This window comes from Trachypithecus francoisi, unplaced genomic scaffold (assembly GCF_009764315.1).
Source record: "Trachypithecus francoisi isolate TF-2019V2 unplaced genomic scaffold, Tfra_2.0 Lachesis_group17, whole genome shotgun sequence".
In the NCBI taxonomy this organism is placed as follows: domain Eukaryota; kingdom Metazoa; phylum Chordata; class Mammalia; order Primates; family Cercopithecidae; genus Trachypithecus; species Trachypithecus francoisi.
Genome location: NW_022681462.1, coordinates 2,474,472 through 2,492,347, shown reverse-complemented (window position 1 = coordinate 2,492,347; position 17,876 = coordinate 2,474,472). Strand labels below are relative to the sequence as shown.

General features: G+C 40.7%; 1 protein-coding gene across 3 annotated transcripts in view; it reads left to right on the top strand.

The window, feature by feature from the left end:
- Positions 1–17,876, top strand: part of MGAT4A (alpha-1,3-mannosyl-glycoprotein 4-beta-N-acetylglucosaminyltransferase A) — a 128,927-nt gene that overhangs the window by 63,526 nt on the left and 47,525 nt on the right. For all 3 annotated transcript variants that reach the window (XM_033238959.1, XM_033238960.1, XM_033238961.1), the window contains exon 5: positions 4,298–4,431. In XM_033238959.1, the coding sequence (XP_033094850.1) occupies positions 4,298–4,431 (134 nt within the window). The remainder of the gene's footprint in view (positions 1–4,297; positions 4,432–17,876) is intronic.

Genomic DNA, 17,876 nt, shown 5'->3' with positions numbered 1-17,876 from the left:
CCACCTCAGTCTAGATTTCATTGTCCATATCATTATCAGCATTTTGGTCAGCCATTCAACAAGTCTCTAGGGAGCTCTCCAGACTTTCCTATATTTTCCTGCCTTCTGAGCCCTCCAAACTGTTCAGCCTCTGCCTGTTACCCGGTTCCAAAGTCGCTTCCACATTTTCGGGTATCTTTTCAGCAGCACCCCACTCTACTGGTACCAGTTTACTGTATTAGTCTATTTTCATGCTGCTGATAAAAGACATACCTGAGACTGGGCAATTTACAAAAGAAAGAGGTTTAATTGAGCTTGTATTTCCAAGTGGCTGGGGAAGCCTCACAATCATGGCGGAAGGCAAGGAGGAGCAAGTCACATCTTACATGGATGGCAGCAGGCAAAGCGAGAGCAACCCTGTGCAGGGCAACTCCTCTTTTTAAAACCATCAGATCTCGTAAGACTTATTCACTATCACGAGAACAGTATGGGAAAGATTTGCCCCCATGATTCCATTAACTCCCACCAGGTCCCTCCCACAATATGTAGGAATTCAAGATGAGATTTGGGTAGGGACACAGCCAAACCGTATCACGTGCCATCTAAACTTCAGCAAAGCAAAGCAGAAACCAAAAATCCCCAAGAGTGTGGTAGGGATAGAGAATTTGCATTGTGACTTTATGCCATTTTTGTTTGCACACTGTGGATCACCATGGGCTTTGCTTTCATCATAAGTGAAGTCTTTGTACTCCATATGAGTTAGCATTTTCTAAGAATGCTCCTCATCCTAGTTGCTACGCTTGTAATTTTTTTTTGTTTTTTTGAGACAGGGTCTCGCTCTGTCGCCTGGGCTGGAGTACAGTGGTGTGATCACTGCTCACTGCAGCCTCCACCTCCCAGGCTCAAGTGATCCTCCCACCTCAGCCTCCCAAGTAGCTAGGACTACAGGCATGCGCCACTAAGCCCAGCTAAGTTTTTTATTTTTTGTAGAGACAGGGTCTTGCCATGTTGCTCAGGCCGGTCTCGAACTGCTGGGCTCAAGTGATCCTCCTGCCTCAGTCTCCTGAAGTGCTGGGATTAAAGGCATCAGCCACCACACCCGGCCTTAAATTCTGAGGTAGATTATTCTGTGTAATTTTGCTTCCATTGTAACTCATCCTGTCTTTTGGCATCTAAGAGTAACTTGGTCAGAACAGAAATCTGGATTGGGGGCCCTCTCCTCAAGTGTGTTGTTCTGAGTGAAAGTTGCCCCATCCACTTACTCAAGTCATCCTTGATCCCTCCCCTTCTCTCGTCTGCTAGCTGAAGCCCCATTGGTGAGCGTCTCCATCATCCACTCATCTCCACCTCTTCAAACACCCTACAGCCTCATTTAAACCACCATCTTTTCCTTTAGTTAATACAGTAACTTCCTAACTGATCTCCCAAAGTGCTTTTACTTTTTGTGAAATTTGATAATCTCTTAAAATTACAAATTGGATAATGTCACTCCCCTGCTTACAACCTTACAATGGCTTTCTCTTGCATTCAGCATTAAAACAAACTTTGTTATATGCAGTGTGACCCCTGGCTGATTTTCTCAATCTGGGCTTATTCTGCTTTCGATCCAGCCTGCTCTTGGTATTTCTTGACTATGTGAAAATCATTCTGTCTTCAGGGCCTTGTTGCTTCCTCTTCTGCAGTATTCTTCATCAGCTCTTTCTCATGGTTACCAGCTCAGCTGATATCAGAGAGGCCTTCCGTGACCACACGACCTATAGGGATACCCCCTCCCCATTCATCACTTTGACAGTATCAGCCTATATATATCATCCTGTAAGACACATCTATTTTAAATCTTTTTCCCCTTTCTAGAATGTGCGTTCCATGAGGGCAGGGACCTTATCTGTGTTATTTACCATTGTATGCCTAACACCTAGAAAAATGCCTTGCAGTAAATATGTGCAAAACAAATAGAGCAAATATCTTTTTTTGGAGGTGGGGGACGGAGTCTTGTAGAGCAAATATCTTTTTGAGTGCTTGAGAACTCTTCTTACCTAAAATGGAATAGAGGGATGTGGCATGAGACCTTGGGGCAGTCCCTTAAACCTTTCGCATCTTAGTATTCTTACCTCAAGAATCATGGTGGTAGATCCATGGTCTTTACGCTTCCTTCTGGCATTAGAATTCTTTTTGTTTGTTTGTTTTTGAGATGGAGTCTCACTGTGTCGCCCAGGCTGGAGTGCAGTGGCGCGATCTTGGCTCACTGCAACCTCCACCTCCTGGATTCAAGCTATTCTCCTGCCTCAGCCTCCTGAATAGCTGGGACTACAGGCGCCTGCTACCGTGCCTGGCTAACTTTTTGTATTTTTAGTAGAGACAGGGTTTCACCGTGTTAGCCAGGATGGTCTCGATCTCCTGACCTCGTGATCTACCCGCTTTGGTCTCCCAAAGTGATGAGATTACAGGCGTGAGCCACTGCACCCAGCTGCTGGCCTTAGAATTCTGTGAATTATAAATATTTTTTAGTATCTCCAAAAAATTGTTGCATGATTAAGACTAAGTTGTTTTTAACATATTCAAAATACTTCTCTATTGATACATACTTAGTATACTAAGACTTTAAGGCATAATTTTTAAAAACTTACTTTGAAATACCTCTATAATGCAGTATGTTCCTAAAAAATCCCTGTGGTATGAAAATGGTGCAAAAAAATGAGAGCAAGGGGGTTAGGATCACAACACTCAAAAAACTTCGTCAGTTACACATAAAAAAGGATAAGAACCTAATAATAATGGTGGCACATTTTTTCACAGGGTAAATGATTGAGAAATACATAGATGTGGCACTCTATCTTGAAAAAGCCCTGAGATTTGCTTGTTAAAGTGGGTTGCTGAAGGTTGCAGCTTGTAAGTTATTGTGAAGGGCTGTGAGGTAGATTATTTGAAATCTGATGGGAGGTTGCAACAACCAGTGTGGATGGGTGTGGTTGATAGCTGTGGTGAACTGAGACAGCTGGTAGGTATTTTGAGGTGTGTGCATTTTGTATGCAGTATTTCTACACGGTTCGGTTCAATTTTCTGAACTCAGTTCAGCTGGGTACAATTTTCTGTTGCTGACCTGGTGTTGGTTTCAGAAGACAAACTGCACGTAAGCTAATGTGAACTTCACGTGTTATGCCCCAATTTTTCCCTAATATGTTAATCATGTAGAAACAAATTTGTGTTGAAAACAAGCATTATAGGAACATTGACTGTAATTTTAGACTTTAAAAATGTTGCACAAATAGTACACAAAGTTTTCTTTTCTTTTTTTTTGAATTGGAATCTTACTTTGTCACCCAGGCTGCAGTGCAAGGGCACAATCTCAGCTCACTGCATCCTCTGCCTCCCAGGCGATTCTTATGCCTCCGCCTCCCAAGTAGCTGGGATTATAGGTGCACGCCCCCATGCCCAGATAATTTTTGTATTTTTGGTAGAGACTGGGTTTCACCATGTTGGCCAGGCTGGTCTGAAACTCCTGAGCTCAAGTAGTCCACCACCTCTGCCTCCCAAACTGCTGGGATTATAGGCATGAGCCACTGTGCCCGGTCAGAAAGTTTTCATATGCCTTTACCCAGTGTCCCTACATGACCATAGTACAGTGATCAAAAGCCAGGAAGTTAACGTCGATGCTACACTGTTAGCTAACCTTAGCTCTTATTCCAATTTTGTCATGTGTTTCATTGTTGTTATTTTTCTCTTCCAGGATCCAACTCAAGATCGTATATTTCACTTAATTGTCATGGTTCCTAAGTCTTTTCTAATCGGAGACAGTTCATTATTCTGTCTTTCATGACCATAACACTTTAAAGAGTACTGTTATTTTGTGGAGCATTGCCCCAGTTTGGATTTCTCTGATGTTCCTTTATGGTTAAGTTGAGGTTATGCATTGTTGGCAAGAACAACCACAGAATTGATGTTATGCTCTTCTTGGCATGTCTTATGCTTGAAGTCGATAGATAAGACGTTAATTTTTAAGATATGTTTAGTATTTTTAAGTTTTAGTTGTATAATACAGTTTGCTGTTTATACTTTACAGCCATTCATTTTTAGTGTGAGGTTTAATGTCTTTCATTTTTATCAGTTCTTTTTTTCTTATGATTAAGCCATGTGAAAATGAATTACAGTCATTACAGGTATGCCCTTGTATTCTTTATTTTTCTTTCTGAAACTTAATATATTTTGATCCATCAATTATTCCTATCCATTTGAGAGGGTATAATACTTTTGAAATAGAAGTGTTTTTCTGTATTGTCCTTGTACAATTCTTTAATATAATTACGATTTTTTTTTTCAGTTTCCATAGTCATGGGCATTCCTACAGTGAAAAGAGAAGTTAAATCTTACCTCATAGAAACTCTTCATTCCCTTATTGATAATCTGTATCCTGAAGAGAAGTTGGACTGTGTGATAGTAGTCTTCATAGGAGAGGTAATTATTTAATTGTTGTTATGTTTTTACCATATATAGCCTATAAGAGTTGAAACCCTAATTGAATATTTGAATATGCTTTTAAAAGCACTTTTTAAAAATGTGATGAGTAAAGCTTAGGTAATATATTCTATTCGACAGTTTAATGTAAATCTAACTTACGTTTGCCTTTACTTCTCTCCTGCAGTTACAAACCAGGAATAGTAATCTTTGTTGTCCATAGAATGATATACCCATAGATCTTTAAGAACGTGTCCCCTATGACTGAGAACATGCGGTGTCTGGTTTTCTGTCCTTGTGACAGTTTGCTCAGAATGATGGTTTCCAGCTTCATCCATGTCCCTACAAAGGACTTGAACTCATTGTTTTTTCTGGCTGCATAGCATTCCATGGTGTATATGTGCCACATTTTCTTAATCCAGTCTGTCATTGATGGACATTTGGGTTGGTTCTCACTCATAGGTGGGAACTGAACAATGAGAACACTTGGACACAGGATGGGGAACATGACACACCGGGGCCTATCGGTGGGTGAGGGAAAGGGGGAGGGGGGAGGGATAGTATTAAGAGATATACCTAATGTAAATGATGAGTTAATGGGTGCAGCACACCAACATGGCACATGTATACATATGTAACAAACCTGCACATTGTGCACACGTTCCCTAGAACTTAAAGTATAATTAAAAGAAAAAGAAAAAAAAAAAAAAAAAGACATGTCCCCGTTTCTAGCTCTAAGACTTAAATTTGGACATTTGCTCTGATGATCTTTGGGAGTCCTGAAACCTGAAAAAGGTTTAGTCTCACCTGGGGTTTTATCATCCTTTTATTCTCTCCATCCCTTCTCTGTACTCCTAAGAAATCGTGTGAATGAGAAATACCACACTTCTTGTATTTTAGTATCCTCAAAAGGTTTAGAGAAAGAATAAATCTTGAAAAAGTTCTTTTTAAATCATGAGGAATAAGACCCTAGAGTAAATATTTTCTTAATTATTGTGTAGAGTTTCAGAATGGGAAAGGATTTAGGACACAGTATAGTTCTGGCCCACTAGTTCGTAACTTTTTAGAGTTCCCCATGTCTTTTTAAATGAAAATGGTCTTGATGATTTCCTTATTAGAGAAGTAAACAAATGCATACTGTTCAAAACAGTCACATAAATGCATGATGAAAAATTACCTGTTACTCCTCTGTATAAGTATAACTATTTCAAAATATATGTTAAGGGTTTTTTTCGTGTGGCTTGTACAGCTATATATGAATGGGATCATTCTATATATATTTTAATGTAGTGGACATTTTTCTATGCTAACAAGAATAAATATCACAACATCATTCTTTATGGCTGTAAAATATTTCATTATGTGGTTTTAGCACAATTTATTTAATGTCTGATTGATAGACATTTAGGCTGTTTCCTAACTGATACAGGTTGTCTCTTGTTCAAAAACACCTGAATTCTTTGTAATTGTTGCAAAACAGAACAGGAAATCATATGTATGCGGAGGTGATGGCTAAATGAAGTGATTAGAAAGAGACAGAAGGAGTTTTTGAGGTGGGTTTCAGGCAGAATACTGCCTAAACCAGAACAACCAAATGATGGTGGTGGTAACCATGAAGAGGACTTTATATTGAATGAATGTATATGTATATATTTTGTGACAGGATCTCACTCTGTCACCCAGGCTGGAGTGCAGTGGTGCAGTTTTGGCTCACTGCAACCTCGACCTCCCAGGCTCAAGCAATCCTCCTATGTCAGCCTCCCAAGTAGCTGGGACTACAGCTGTGCACCACCATGCCCAGCTAATTTTTTGTATTTTGTGTGTGTGTGTTGAGACAGGGTTTCACTGTGTTGCCCAGGTTGTCTCCTGAGCTCAAGTGATCCTCCTACTCCAGCCTCCCAAAGTTCTGGGATTATAGGTGTGCGCCACCACACCTAGCCTAGGATTTTTTTTATATTACCCTGTTTATTCACATTGTTTCAGCAATTTGCCCAGCAGCATTCCAAATACCTTACATAAAAACTGTAGGATTTGAATTTAGATTCTATAAGGAAATAACAGATTCATCAAGTTGGACGAGCACCTACTGTTCAACTTCGAAAAATTGAGTTTCTAGAATTTCCAGGTTCATGGAGTATTTAGTATACAGTATGAAAACAATGTTGGTTTTTTTTTTTTTAATTCAGTGTTCTTTTTTTTTTTTTAATTATTATTATACTTTAAGTACTAGGGTACATGTGCACAACATGCAGGTTTGTTGCATATGTATACTTGTGCCATGTTGGTGTGCTGCACCCATCAACTCGTCAGCACCCATCAACTCATCATTTACATCAGGTATAACTCCCAATGCAATCCCTCCTCCCTCCCCCCTCCCCATGATAGGCCCCGGTGTGTGATGGTCCCCTTCCCGAGTCCAAGTGATCTCATTGTTCAGTTCCCACCTATGAGTGAGAACATGCGGTGTTTGGTTTTCTGTTCTTGCAATAGTTTGCTCAGAATGATGGTTTCCAGCTTCATCTATGTCCCTACAAAGGACACAAACTCATCCTTTTTTTATGGCTGCATAGTATTCCATGGTGTATATGTGCCACATTTTCTTAATCCAGTCTGTCACTGATGGACATTTGGGTTGATTCCAAGTCTTTGCTATTGTGAATAGTTCCGTAATGAACATACGTGTGCGTGTGTCTTTATAGCAGCATGATTTATAATCCTTTGGGTATATACCCAGTAATGGGATGGCTGGGTCATATGGTACATCTAGTTTTAGATCCTTGAGGAATCGCCATACTGTTTTCCATAATGGTTGAACTAGTTTACAGTCCCGCCAGTAGTGTAAAAGTGTTCCTGTTTCTCCACATCCTCTCCAGCACCTGTTATTTCCTGACTTTTTAATGATTGCCATTCTAACTGGTGTGAGATGGTATCTCATTGTAGTTTTGATTTGCATTTCTCTGATGGCCAGTGATGACAAGCATTTTTTCATGTGTCTGTTGGCTGTATGCATGTCTTCTTTTGAGAAATGTCTGTTCATATCCTTTGCCCACTTTTTGATGGGGTTGTTTTTTTCTTGTCAATTTGTTTGAGTTCTTTATAGGTTCTGGGTATTAGCCCTTTGTCAGATGAGTAGATTGCAAACATTTTCTCCCATTCTGTAGGCTGCCTGTTCACTCTAATGGTAGTTTCTTTTGCTGTGCAGAAGCTCTTTAGATTCCATTTGTCAATTTTGGCTTTTGTTGCCATTGCTTTTGGTGTTTTAGACATGAAGTCCTTGCCCACACCTATGTCCTGAATGGTATTACCTAGGTTTTCTTCTAGGGTTTTTATGGTATTAGGTCTAACATTTAAGTCTCTAATCCATCTTGAATTAATTTTCGTATGAGGAGTAAGGAAAGGATCCAGTTTCAGCTTTCTACTTATGGCTAGCCAATTTTCCCAGCACCATTTATTAATAGGGAATCCTTTCCCCATTTCTTGTTTTTCTCAGGTTTGTCAAAGATCAGATGGCTGTAGATGTGTGGTATTATTTCTGAGGACTCTGTTCTGTTCCATTGGTCTATATCTCTGTTTTGGTACCAGTACCATGCTGTTTTGGTTACTGTAGCCTTGTAGTATAGTTTGAAGTCAGGTGGTGTGATGCCTCCAGGTTGGTTCTTTTGACTTAGGATTGTCTTGGAAATGTGGGCTCTTTTTGGGTTCCATATGAACTTTAAAGCAGTTTTTTCCAATTCTGTGAAGAAACTCAAGCTTGATGGGGATGGCATTGAATCTATAAATTACCTTGGGCAGTATGGCCATTTTCACAATATTGATTCTTTCTATCCATGAGCATGGTATGTTCTTCCATTTGTTTGTGTCCCCTTTTATTTCATTGAGCAGTGGTTTGTAGTTCTCCTTGAAGAGGTCCTTTACATCCCTTATAAGTTGGATTCCTAGGTATTTTATTCTCTTTGAAGCAATTGTGAATGGAAGTTCATTCCTGATTTGGCTCTCTGTTTTTCTATTACTGGTGTGTAAGAATGCTTGTGATTTTTGCACATTAATTTTGTATCCTGAGACTGCTGAAGTTGCTTATCAGCTTAAGGAGATTTTGGGCTGAGATGATGGGGTTTTCTAAATATACAATCATGTCATCTGCAAACAGGGACAATTTGGCTTCTTCTTTTCCTAACTGAATACCCTTTATTTCTTTCTCTTGCCTGATTGCCCTAGCCAGAACTTCCAACACTATGTTGAATAGGAGTGGTGAGAGAGGGCATCCCTGTCTTGTGCCAGTTTTCAAAGGGAATTTTGCCAGTTTTTGCCCATTCAGTATGATATTAGCTGTGGGTTTGTCATAAATAGCTCTTATTATTTTGAGATACGTTCCATCAATACCTAGTTTATTGAGAGTTTTTAGCATGAAGGGCTGTTGAATTTTGTCAAAGGCCTTTTCTGCATCTATTGAGATAATCATGTGGTTTTTGTCTTTGGTTCTTTTCATATGCTGGATTACGTTTATTGATTTGCGTATGTTGAACCAGCCTTGCATCCCAGGGATGAAACCCACTTGATCATGGTGGATAAGCTTTTTGATGTGCTGCTGGATTTGGTTTGCCAGTATTTTATTGAGGATTTTTGCATCGATGTTCATCAGGGATATTGGTCTAAAATTCTCTTTTTTTGTTGTGTCTCTGCCAGGCTTTGGTATCAAGATGATGTTGGCCTCATAAAATGAGTTAGGGAGGATTCCCTCTTTTTCAATTGATTGGAATAGTTTCAGAAGGAATGGTACCAGCTCCTCCTTGTACCTCTGGTAGAATTCAGCTGTGAATCCATCTGGTCCTGGACTTTTTTTGGTTGGTAGGTTATTAATTATTGCCTCAATTTCAGAGCCTGCTATTGGTCCATTCAGGGATTCAACTTCTTCCTGGTTTAGTCTTGGGAGAGTGTAAGTGTCCAGGAAATTATCCATTTCTTCTAGATTTTCTAGTTGATTTGCGTAGAGGTGTTTCTAGTATTCTCTGATGGTAGTTTGTATTTCTGTGGGGTCGGTGGTGGTATCCCCTTTATCATTATTTATTGTGTCTACTTGATTCTTCTCTCTTTTCTTCTTTATTAGTCTTGCTAGCAGTTTATCAATTTTGTTGATATTTTCAAAAAACCAGCTCCTGGATTCATTGATTTTTTGGAGGGTTTTTTGTGTCTCTATCTCCTTCAGTTCTGCTCTGATCTGAGTTATTTCTTGCCTTCTGCTAGCTTTTGAATGTGTTTGCTCTTGCTTCTCTAATTCTTTTAGTTGTGATGTTAGAATGTCAATTTTAGATCTTTCCAGCTTTCTCTTGTGGGCATTTAGTGCTATAAATTTCCCTCTACACACTGCTTTAAATGTGTCCCAGAGATTCTGGTATGTTGTATCTTTGTTCTCACTGGTTTCAAAGAACATCTTTATTTCTGCCTTCATTTCTTTATGTACCCAGTAGTCATTCAGGAGCAGGTTGTTCAGTTTCCATGTAGTTGAGCGGTTTTGATTGAGTTTCTTAGTCCTGAGTTCTAGTTTGATTGCACTGTGGTCTGAGAGACAGTTTGTTATAATTTCTGTTCTTTTACATTTGCTGAGGAGTGCTTTACTTCCTATTATGTGGTCAATTTTGGAATAAGTGCGATGGGGTGCTGAGAAGAATGTATATTCTGTTGATTTGGGTGGAGAGTTCTGTAGATGTCTATTAGGTCTACTTGGTGCAGAGTTCAGTTCAATTCCTGGATATCCTTGTTAACTTTCTGTCTTGTTGATCTGTCTAATGTTGACAGTGGGGTGTTAAAGTCTCCCATTATTATTGTATGGGAGTCTAAGTCTCTCTGTAAGGCTCTAAGGACTTGCTTTATGAATCGGGGTGCTCCTATACTGGGCGCATATATACTTAGGATAGTTAGCTCTTCCTGTTGAATTGATCCCTTTACCATTATGTAATGGCCTTCTTTGTCTCTTTTGATCTTTGATGGTTTAAAGTCTGTTTTATCAGAGACTAGGATTGCAACCGCTGCGTTTTTTTTGTTCTCCATTTGCTTGGTAGATATTCCTCCATCCCTTCATTTTGAGCCTATGTGTGCCTCTGCATGTGAGATGGGTCTTGACTCTTTATCCAGTTTGCCAGTCTGTGTCTTTTAATTGGAGCATTTAGTCCATTAACATTTAAGGTTAATATTGTTATGTGTGAACTTGATCCTGCCATTATGATATTAACTGGTTATTTTCCTCGTTAGTTGATGCAGTTGCTTCCTAGCATCGATGGTCTTTACATTTTGGCATGTTTTTGCAATGGCTGGTACCAGTTGTTCCTTTCCATGTTTAGTGCTTCCTTCAGGGTCTCTTGTAAGGCAGGCCTGGTGGTGACAAAATCTCTAAGCATTTGCTTATCTGTAAAGGATTTTATTTCTCCTTCACTTATGAAACTTAGTTTGGCTGGATAGGAAATTCTGGGTTTAAAATTCTTTTGTTTAAGAATGTCGAATATTGGCCCCCACTCTCTTCTGGCTTGTAGAGTTTCTGCCAAGAGATCTGCTGTTAGTCTGATGGGCTTCCCTTTGTGGGTAACCCGACCTTTCTCTCTGGCTTCCCTTAACAGTTTTTCCTTCGTTTCAACTTTGGAGAATCTGACAATTATGTGTCTTGGAGTTGCTCTTCTGGAGGAGTATCTTTGTGGCGTTCTCTGTATTTCCTGAATTTGAATGTTGACCTGCTTTACTAGGTTGGGGAAGTTCTCCTGGATGATATCCTGAAGAGTGTTTTCCAACTTGGTTCCATTTTCCCCTCACTTTCAGGCACCCCAATCAGACGTAGGTTTGGTCTTTTCACATAATCCCATACTTCTTGCAGGCTTTGTTCATTTCTTTTTCCTCTTTTTTCTTTAGACTTCTCTTCTCGCTTCATTTCATTCATTTGATCCTCAATTGCTGATACTCTTTCTTCCAGTTGATCGAGTTGGTTACTGAAGCTTGTGCATTTGTCACGTATTTCTTGTGTCATGGTTTTTATCTCTGTCAGTTCGTTTATGGCCTTCTCTGCATTGATTATTCTAGTTATCCATTCTTCCACTCTTTTCTCAAGATTTTTAGTTTGCACTGGGTACATAATTCCTCCTTTAGCTCTGAGAAGTTTGATGGACTGAAACCTTCTTCTCTCAACTCGTCATTCTCCATCCAGCTTTGATCCATTGCTGGCAATGAGCTGCATTCCTTTGGAGGGGGAGATGCACTCTTATTTTTTGAATTTCCAGCTTTTCTGCCCTGCTTTTTCCCCATCTTTGTTGTTTTATCTGCCTTTGGTCTTTGATGATGGTTTTGGTGTGGGTGTCCTTCCTGTTTGTTAGTTTTCCTTCTAACAGTCAGGACCCTCAGCTGCAGGTCTGTTAGAGATTGCTTGAGGTCCACTCCAGACCCTGTTTGCCTGGGTATCAGCAGCAGAGGCTGCAGAAGATAGAATATTGGTGAACAGCGAGTGTACCTGTCTGATTCTTGCTTTGGAAGTTTTGTCTCAGGGGTGTACCCCACCGTGTGATGTGTAGGGTGTTGGTCTGCACTTAGTGGGGGATGTCTCCCAGTTAGGCTACTAGGGGTCAGGGACCCACTTGAGCAGGTAGTCTGTCCGTTCTCAGATCTCAGCCTCCGTGTGGGGAGATCCACTGCTCTCTTCAAAGCTGTCAGACAGGGTCGTTTGCGTCTGCAGAGGCTTCTGCTGCTTTTTTTGTTTAGCTGTGCCCTGTCCCCAGAGGTGGAGTCTACAGAGACAGGCAGGTCTCCTTGAGCTGCTATGGGCTCCACCCAGTTCGGGCTTCCCAGCGGCTTTGTTTACCTACTTAAGGCTCGGCAATGGCGGGCGACCCTCCCCCAGCCTTGCTCCTGCCTTGTGGTTAGATTGCAGACTGCTGTGCTAGCAATGGGGGAGGCTCTGTGGGCGTGGGACCCTCCTGGCCAGGTGGTGCGATATAATCTCCTGGTGTGCCGTTTGCTAAGACCCTTGGTAAAGCACAGTATTGGGGTGGGATTACCCGATTTTCCAGGTGTTGTGTGTCTCAGTTCCCCTGGCTAGGAAAAGGGATTCCCTTCCCCCTTGCGCTTCGCAGGTGAGGGGGGATGCCTCGCCCTGCTTCAGCTGTCGCTGGTTGGGCTGCAGCAGCTGACCAGCTCCAATTGTCCGGCACTCCCTAGTGAGATGACCCCAGTACCTCAGTTGAAAATGCAGAAATCACCCGTCTTCTGTGTCGCTCGTGCTGGGAGCTGGAGACTGGAGCTGTTCCTATTCTGCCATCTTGCTCCGCCCTCTCCAGTGTTCTTATTTTAACTATAGTACACATTCTAGTTTGTGCTTCACAGGAAGAGTGCCTGAGGCCTTTATTGTGCCTTCTTTAAACTCTTTGATGTAAGCTGGTTTAACAGGGCTAGTTGGCCTAGGGTCTGAAATTTGCACAGTAGAGGCCAGGCGCAGTGGCCAGGCCTGTAATCCCAGCACTTTGGGAGGCTGAGGCGGGTGGATCATGAGGTCAAGAGATCGAGACCATTGTGGCCAACTTGGTGAAACCCCACCTCTACTGAAAATACAAAAATTAACTGGGCATGGTGGTGCGTGCCTGTAGTTCCAGCTACTGTAGTCCCAGCTACTTGGGAGGCTAAGGCGGGAGAATTGCTTGAACCCAGGAGGCAGAGGTTGCAGTGAGCCGAGATCGCGTCACTGCACTCCAACCTGGGTGACAGATTGCGCCACTGCACTCCAACCTGGGCGACAGAGTGAGACTCTTGTCTCAAAAAAAAAAAAAAGAAAAAAGGAATTTGCACAGCAGGAATACAGAAGTTGAATAACCAGAGAGTATTTATTATTAAATTGCTCTGGCATTTTTGGTTTTTATTTTTATTTTCTGTTGTACATTTCATTAATACTAAGAAATATTATTTCTTTTGTGTTTTAATTAATTTTTTGATAGAAATATAATCAGATGGTGTTTTAAATCTCCATGTATGTTGTATACACTGAACAGTGTTCCTTCCAGTGCTGTGTTTTAGACACTCAGTTTACTGTGGTGACTGTTGATAGCTGTACCTATTCAGAGACATGTAATGGCCCTAATTCTGTGCAGATGGTATAAGGTTAATGTTCATATTAGAGCATAAACAGCTATTTAGATTTCCTTCTGATTTTGATAAAATATTTTTTTTCCTGGAAAATTATCCATTTTATCCAACTTTTAAACTTTGTTTTAGGCAGAGGTGGGAAATGCAGGCTCCTGTTCTTTTTGCGATTCTTCCCCCCGATTGGTTTGTGCACGCTTGTGTATTTGTGACTGGCTACTTAACGGATCCATTTTAATTTATGATGTTCTGAAAACCTTCTTGGGTTTATTTATTATTTCCTTTTTTGTTTGTTTTCTCATCCATTGATGTCTGCTTTTAACATTATTAATTTTTTCTTCTATTTTAGTTCCATTTTTTACTTTTCAGACATGTTCACCCAAATGCTAACTTGATTTATTTTCATTATTTATTTTTTAGATATCAGAATTAATATGCATTTTGCTGCCTGGTGGCAACTGCTTTAATTGGGAGCTTTTTGTTATTTTTAATTAATGGTGAAATGTTTGGTCATAATTTTTCACCTGGTGTGTGTGTGTGTGTGTGTGTGTGCATGTTTATACATGTTTATACACACATACATACATATAGTTTTTGTTCTGCTGAACTTCCCCCTTTTGTCTTATTACTTTGGATAGTTGCTGTGCTGGTTCATCTTTAAGGATCATCATTGGAGATGAAGTTTTCCCTAGGCTGCTGGTTTACAGGAGGATGAGGTGACAGAGTAGTGTTCCAGATGACTCTGCCTTTCCTTCTGCCACACAGTTGGGCCGCTTCCTGCAAGTACTGCTAGCCTGTGCAACTCTTCATGTTACCTCTGGTTATTAGGACTAAACTGGATCCCTTTGGAGTTTAAGAATTTGGGCTATTAATACCCTAAAATAAAGTTTGCAGTTTTTGTATCAGGTTCTCATTGATGATTGTATATGATTTCCAGGAGGGAAAGTGGGAAGTGCTGTCAGTGCTGTGTTCCCACCCAAACTCTGTGTAAGTAGCTGAGTCTGTTCTAGTTAGACAGTTCAGTCTGCCTTCAGTCAAGGTTTAGTTACCTGAATGTTTTTGAACTCTTTTTCTATCCCAAAGCACCTGAAGAGTACAACAGCCATAGAAACAATACAAACTCTTTTAGTTGCCTGTTAATCATATTTTTTTTTAAAGGCAAAAGGGCACATTTCATTTTAAGTTTTCTTTTACTTACTGAACAAGTGTCCATTGAAGTACCAAAATGAGGAAGGTACTGGAAGAGATTAAAACTCTTTAAAGGCCAGACATGGTGACTCCTGCCTGTAATCCCAATGACGTAGGAGGCTGAGGCAGGAGGATCACTTGAGGCCAGGAGTTGTAGACCAGCCTGCGCAACAGAGCAAGACTCTCTCTCTAAAAAAATGTTTTTAATTATCCAGGCATTGTGGTACACACCTGTAGTCCCAGCTACTCAGGAGGTTGAGGTAGGAGGATCGCTTCAGCTCAGGAGTTCAAGGCTTCACTGAGCTGTGATCAAGCTACTGCATCCAGTTTGGGTGACAGAGACCTTATCTCAAAAAAAAAATCTTTAAAAATCCATTAGATAATAAATTTTGGCCCCAAATTAAAGTCTAGCAGTACCCTAGAATATTAATATTTAATGCCATTAGCTTTATTTTTCTGCTTTTTGAAAAAAAATTATTAGTTATACATGTATATGGCTAAAGTGTCCAATAGTTCTACAAAGCTGATTAAAATAGGCTCCTGTTTTCATTCCTCCGCTGGCTAAAGTGTCCGATAGTTCTACAAAGCTGGTTAAAATAGTCTCCTGTTTTCATTCCTCCGCTGGCTAAAGTGTCCAGTAGTTCTACAAAGCTGGTTAAAATAGTCTCCTGTTTTCATTCCTCCGCTGGCTAAAGTGTCCAGTAGTTCTACAAAGCTGGTTAAAATAGTCTCCTGTTTTCATTCCCCCGCCCATTCCCCAGCCCCTATTTTCTTTGCTTTCCCTTCTCCGTTTCCTCCTCTTCTGGGTCCTTTTAGGTAGCAAGTAAAGTAAAAAAACTCCCTGTGACTTTCTCTATCGTTTTTCTGTGTTCTATTTTATTAGTTTTTCACTCTAATCTTACTAGCTTTATTCTGCTGCTTTTAGTTTGGCTTACTTTTCTTTTTCGGGATTTTTAAGGTGATTGGGTAGATTATTGGTTGGAAGGCTTTCTTCTTTTCTAATATAGCCAGTTTAAAGCTATGACTTTCCCTCTAAGCACCACTTTGGCTGCATCCCATAAATTTTGATATGTCATGTTTTCATTTTCATTCAGATCAAAATACTTTCTGATCCTCTTATAATCTCTTCTTTGACCCATGAGTTATTTAGAAAAGTGTTTAAATTTTTTTTACCCATTTGAGGATTTCCAAAATTTTCTTCTTTTGTTGATTTGTAATGTAACTACTTCATAGTGAGAGAATACATACTTTGCATGATTTCAGTCCTTTAAAATTTATTGGCCGGGCGCGGTGGCTCAAGCCTGTAATCCCAGCACTTTGGGAGGCCGAGACGGGCGGATCACGAGGTCAGGAGATCGAGACCATCCTGGTCTACACGATGAAACCCCGTCTCTACTAAAAAACACAAAAAACTAGCCGGGCGAGGTGGCGGGCGCCTGTAGTCCCAGCTACTCGGGAGGCTGAGGCAGGAGAATGGCGTAAACCCAGGAGACGGAGCTTGCAGTGAGCGGAGATCGCGCCACTGCACTCCAGCCTGGGCGACAGAGCGAGACTCTGTCTCAAAAAAAAAAATTTATCAGTACTTGTTTATGACCTAGTGTATGGGCTGTCCTGGACAGTGTTTCATGTGTTCTTAAAAAGAATGAATTCTGCTGTTATCCAGTAAAGTGCCTTCCCTCCCTTCCTCCCTCCTATTTTCCCTTCCCTTCCCTCCCCTCCCCACCCCTTCCCCTTTTTCCTTTCGTCCTTCCTTCCGTCCTTCCACAGTCATCTATCTAATCTGTCATTTGTCTGTCTAATCTATCTGTCCATCTAATCTATTTATTATGTTAGAGATGGACTCTTGCTCTGTCACCCAGGCTAGAGTATAATGTTGTGATCATAGCTCACTGTAACCTTGAGCTCCTGGGCTCAAGCAATTCTCCCACCTTGACCTCCCAAAGCACTGAAATTACAGGCATGAGCCACCATGCCTTTCCATGGCTAATTGTTTCAGTGTTTGTTTTTAATTTTTGTCTCACTGTGTGGCAGTGGCTGGTCTCGAACTCCTGAGCTCAAGCAATCTTCCTGCCTCAGCCTCCTGAGTAGCTAGAAGTGTCTTTCTATAGATACATATTAGATCAAGTTGGTTGATAGTGTTCAGGTCTTCTATATACTTGCTAATTATCTGTCTAGTTTTTTAATCTGTCTAGCTTCTATTCTTGATTTTAAATGCTAGATTTATTGTATTGGTGTATCAGTGTTATTTTGGCCTGTAATTTTTCAGCAGCTAGATTTAAAAATGTTTATGCATTGGTTATAAATCATACAAACTGGCTGGGCATGGTGACTCCCAGTACTTTGGGAGACTTGAGTGGGAGGATTGCTTAAGCCCAGGAGCTTGGGATCAGCCTGGGCAACATAGCAAGACCTCATCTGTACAAAAAATAAAAATGTATCCAGGCATGGTGGTGCACACCTGTGCCCAACTACTTGGGAGGCTGAGGTGGGAGGATCACTTGAGCCCAGGAATTCCAGGCTGCAGTGAACTATGATCACTCATGCCACTGCACTGCAACCTGGATGACAGAGCAAGACTATGTTTCTTAAAAAAGAAAAATCATACAAACTGCTATAGGAAAGAAATGGTATGTGTATTATGTATGAACAATATTCCATAAAGTTTGCTTGTGATTCAATAAATATTTACAAGCAAATAATTTGCTTGTAATTAAGTAAATATTTTTACAAGCCTCTGCCCACTGAAACTTATCGAGGAAACCCCGAAATATGTAATATGTTAGGTGAATGTTAGATGATAGTGAGTGCTGTGGAGGATAAATCAGTAAATAAGAAAAGAGGCTTTGGGTTGCCCAGGGAGGGTAGACAGGACATTTGGGCAAAAGCCTGAGGGATGTAAGAGTTGGACAATCCAAGCAGAGGAACTGTATGTGCAAAGGCCTCGTGACAAGAGCATTGCTTGGCACATTTTGCCAAACAGCAAGCCTATATGGCTTGAATAGAGAAGGTGGGGGGCTCAGTAGGAGGAGGCAGTCAGAGAAGGGTGGAGTGGGCCAGATCACATAGCATGCTACAGGCCATTGCAAGAACTTGGCTTTTACCCTAAGTCATTAGGGCTGGCAAACTTTTTTTAAAGGACCAATAGTAAATAT